The sequence below is a fragment of the Papaver somniferum genome, chromosome 3 (genome assembly GCF_003573695.1).
Source record: "Papaver somniferum cultivar HN1 chromosome 3, ASM357369v1, whole genome shotgun sequence".
NCBI classification, from domain to species: domain Eukaryota; kingdom Viridiplantae; phylum Streptophyta; class Magnoliopsida; order Ranunculales; family Papaveraceae; genus Papaver; species Papaver somniferum.
In genome coordinates, this window is record NC_039360.1 from 103,203,849 (window position 1) to 103,208,432 (window position 4,584).

General features: G+C 38.6%; 1 protein-coding gene across 1 annotated transcript; it reads left to right on the forward strand.

Annotated features, from left to right (window-relative positions):
• The first annotated feature begins 3,606 nt into the window (after positions 1 to 3,606).
• On the forward strand, positions 3,607 to 4,374 carry LOC113359814. The gene has a single exon (XM_026603390.1). The coding sequence runs from the start codon at positions 3,607 to 3,609 to the stop codon at positions 4,372 to 4,374; it is 768 nt and encodes a 255-aa protein (XP_026459175.1).
• The last annotated feature ends 210 nt before the right edge of the window (positions 4,375 to 4,584 follow it).

Sequence of the window (4,584 nt, forward strand, 5' to 3'; positions counted from 1 at the left end):
ATTGTAGGCATCCTTCGGTTTGAATACATAATTAGGAAAAGCTCTATCACAGTATGTCCCTTGAGGTCGAACATGGTTGATTCTAATCTGTGATATAGGTTTAACAACTTCTTTAGACATCCAATTAAGAATGTTGTAAAGTTTTTCATTCCTTATCCAAAGCCGACACCTTCGCTCAGAGTGTCCTTTGTTTCCGCAGTAATAAAAGTTGAAGGTCCTACGTTTAGTAGTTCTTTTTTGAGCAGATTTGGAAGGAGAAGAATTCTTGTTTTTGTAAGCTGACACAGGTTCTTCACATGGAGAAATATTAACAGCTTTAACAAACTTATTTTTACCACAGTTAGGAGAGTCTATTCCTTTATACCCCAACCCACGTTTATCATGAGGTTCTTTACAAGCTCCCAGTATAGAACACAGTTTCGTAGAGCTAGACCTGAACCTATTTAGATTCTCTTCCAGTGATTTTACCTTATTAAGAGCAGCAATGAGTTTGGTTTCCAAGGATTTTTCTTTGGTAAGAAGACTGTGTTCTTTGTCATTGAAACACTTCTGTTGAGATTCACATTTTGCTTTACTTTCAGCCAGCCTCTCTTTTAATATAAAGAGGTTACGCAGAAGATTATCACATTCAGATTTTTTTGAGCGTACCTCTTCTTCATGGTCTTTGACGATAGATTGTAACAGTCTGTATCCACCATCATAACCTTTGAAGATTTTTCTCAACTTTCTGTTTTCTTGACAGAAAAGACTCATATACTTTCTCAAGCAAGCAGTTGTCCTTGTTTCCTTCAATTCACGATTAAACAACTTGATGTATTGAGAAAATTCTTCATCAAGACTTTGTCCTTCTTAAGAATCACTATCATCCGAGAGATCATCCAACTGTTCATCAAGAGATTTCCTCCAGTTGGATTTAGATTCAGTTGAAGGAGACGAGAAGGAATTTTTCTCAGCGGTTTCAGATTTTTGAAACTCATCTGAGTGGTCCTGTACTGATGTTGCATTTTCAGAGATAGTACTCTTGTCCATAGAGTCAGATTGCTACAAACACATACTGATGAGGTCTTAAACGTGTTTGCCTGCTTTAATACCAATTGAAAAAGCGGGGGTCTAACGACACCACCCAATATTTCGCTTAGCAATCTGTATGGACTAACTCCGAAATACTTTGCTAGAGAATCAACTAGACAGTCAGACTCAATCTAGATAAAAAGTATCTCAATGAGTTATTATCTCAATCTCTCGATTTGATTTTTACTCAATCTAAAATCAATAGCGAGTCTTTATCAAAGAGAGATAACTTGGACGGTACCAAACACCAATGTCCAAGGATCAATCAACTACAATCAACAACCAAAAGTTGGATTAGAGAAGTTGATGATCACAAACGCACAACCTATATTATTTCTATTATATAAAATATAATGCGGAAAAGAAATAACACAGACACCAGAAATTTTGTTAACGAGGAAACCGCAAATGCAAAAAAACCCCGGGACCTAGTCCATATTGAATACACATTGTATTAAGCCGCTACAGACACTAGCCTACTCTAATCTAACTTCGGAATGATCTATAGTTGAACCCCTACCAATCTCCCACTCATACAAGGTACAGTTGTACTCCTACGCCTCTGATCCCAGCAGGATACTGCGAACTTGATTCCCTTAGCTGATCTCACCCACAACTAAAATTTGCTGGAACCCAAAATCACAAACTTGGTAATAAACGAATCTGTCTCACACGGAAAAGTCTATCGAAAGGATAAATCTGTCTCCCAAGATAAACCCTAGGTTTTGTTCCGTCTTTAGATATAAAATCAAGGTAACATAAACCAATTGATAATCCAAACTTATATTCCCGAAGAACAACCTAGATTAATCAATCACCTCTCTACAATCCTTCCTGACTACACAAGCGGATTTTCGAGGAATCACAAACAATGAGACGAATATGTTTGTGACTTCTTTATCTTGCCTATCAGAGAACTATCACGATCTCAATCCAATCAATCGATTGTACTCGTACGATAGAAAATGCAAGATCAGATCACACAATTACGATGCATCGGTCTGGATTCACAATCCCAATGAAGTCTTTAAGTCGTTAACTTGAGTTTAGAGAAGAAACTCAAGAGCTAATGGAGATCGACTCTAGCGAGCGCACTAGTAGCACGCAGACGTGTGGGGATTAGGTTTGCTCAATGCTAGATGTCTCATATATATAGCCTTTCAAATCAGGGTTTTTCCTTAGGTACAAAGCAAACTGTATCCACCGTTAGATGAAAACCTGATTTAGATTCAAGCCAATATCTCTCAACCGTTAGATCGAAAGACATAGCTTGTCACACACACACTTGGGTACACGTTTACTGGGTTTGAGAAAACCATGCCCAAACGAGTACACGTATGTTGGTTCAACATGATAACCCAAAAGGTCAACCATATGAGCATCTCATATTAATCATGTTCTTCTTCACCATAACTAGGTCAATTGACTCAAATGAACTAGTTAAGAGTTGTTCAATTGCTATGAGATCTTATGTAACTACACAAGACACAATTGAAACAAATATGATTCGATTCAATTAGAATCGGCTCATGAACATTATAGCCACGGTTTGTAAAAAGCATTTCTTAATAATTAATGTTTCATGTTTAGAGCACATCTTTAGATCATAACCTCTTAAGTTCACAAACAAGTTCGCGGACTTAAGTTAATCGGTTGATTTTTCCAAACTCGGCAGAAATTCTCGGGTCGATAACTTCCGCCAGTTCGCGGACTTAGCACACAAACGAGTTTTGGAAATCCCAGCAGAAACTCTCGGTCGAGAACTTCCGTCAGTTCTCGGACTGAGTCTGCAGACTGGGTTTGCGGACTTGGCAAGCTAATTCCACAATCCTACCGATTTCTCTTGATCAACAAAGTTCGAAAACTTCGGTTCAAGGAATACATTGTTATATAATCAAAACTCTCATTTAAATCATTGAAACATTCTCATAGGGCGATATTCAGTCGTGAAGAACAACAGACCTTTCTCGTCAGATCAATTTCCAAAGTGATTGAAACTTTCATGACTTTCATCACTAGGTGAAGATAAACCTGATCAAAGCGAAACACTTTACCAACACATGATTTCGAGTAAAAGATAAGCAATGAATACTCAGCTCGAAATATCAAGTGTATATGATCTAGTCTGAAGTAGGAAAAGAATAGATAGACTTTCGAGTGATAGATAAGTTCAAGTCTTCACATGCCTTTTTGTTGATGAAGTTCCACGGTTCCTTGGTGTAGTTCTTCGTCGTTGAATCACCACGAAGTCCTTGAGATCAACTACACTTTTCCTATCCTAGTCCGAGACTTAGCTAATAGGATAGAAATCAAGACTTTATAGTTTTGATCACTAACATTGACAAACATGCTTGATATAGCAATGCATGCGAATTTGACCGAGCTATGCTCTAACAGCTTTGCTCATTACTCGATATGTAAATTGTGAGGTTTTAAAATGCAGAGAACATCAAAAACAAATACCACAACAATGAAGCGGCTTGGTTGTTTTGGAGTGCTGCCCAAGCTTACACTGAGCATGAACATAAACAAGCTATGGTGGATCTTCGAAATCTGAGCCCAACGGCTGCAGATGACGTACGGGATATTGGACCACACATGTGGGCCAGGGTTTACGCTAAAGGAGCCCGTTATAGTCTCATGACGACGAACGCCTGCGAGAGTTGGAATGCGAAAATATTGACATTCAAAGATGTGCCCATATGTCATTTAGTAGATTATCTTCGGAAAACGCTCATGAAATGGTTCTCTGTTCGTAGACAAGAATCTAATGATTGGCACCATGCCTTCAGTAAACACGCCCATGAAGCTATAGAGGAACGCAGAATATTGGCTATGAAGTGTAGTGTCATCCATGTGATAGATGAGCAATATGAAATAAATGAGAGTGATAACCAGGATCAGAACATCGTCGATCTTGTGCGGAAGACGTGCACTTGCGGAGTTTTTACACTAGAGCATTTTCCTTGTGGCCATGTGATGGCGGTATGCCAGAAGATTGGGGTCAGGTGGGAGACTCTTTGTGGGGAGTACTACCGAACTTCCAGCTGGAGAGGTATGTATGCGCCTCCTATCTATAGAGCCATGACTTGTGATTGGTATCTCCCAGAGGATGTGGATGCTACTGTTGTTTTGCATCCCAATACAGGCAGAGGTCCTGATCGTCCAAGGGGTGGTCGATTTCGGTCTGCTTATGAAAGACTTGCTCCATCTAAAGGGACACGATCTTGTTCAAATTGTCACAACTTAGGTCATTACGTCAATACCTGCCTGATAAGTAAAACTTTGTTCCATCTGAGTTGAATGCTTTTTTGTTCCCTTGAATACTTTCTGATTCTGTTTTCAAATTAAGTCTTTTTTTTAATTACTTTGTGTTAATTTATTAATCTGCTGATTTAACAACTTCTGTGATGACTATGTTATTAAATTCAGTGTCATGTGCAATTATCTTAGATGATTCCTAAAAACCATTATATGCAGGTTGCTCCAAAATCCCCATTAACTCTCTCAAAC

Coding starts and splice junctions, on each gene's coding strand:
- LOC113359814 (XM_026603390.1), top strand. CDS start 3,607: ATGGTGGATCTTCGAAATCTGAGCCCAACGGCTGCAGATGACGTACGG.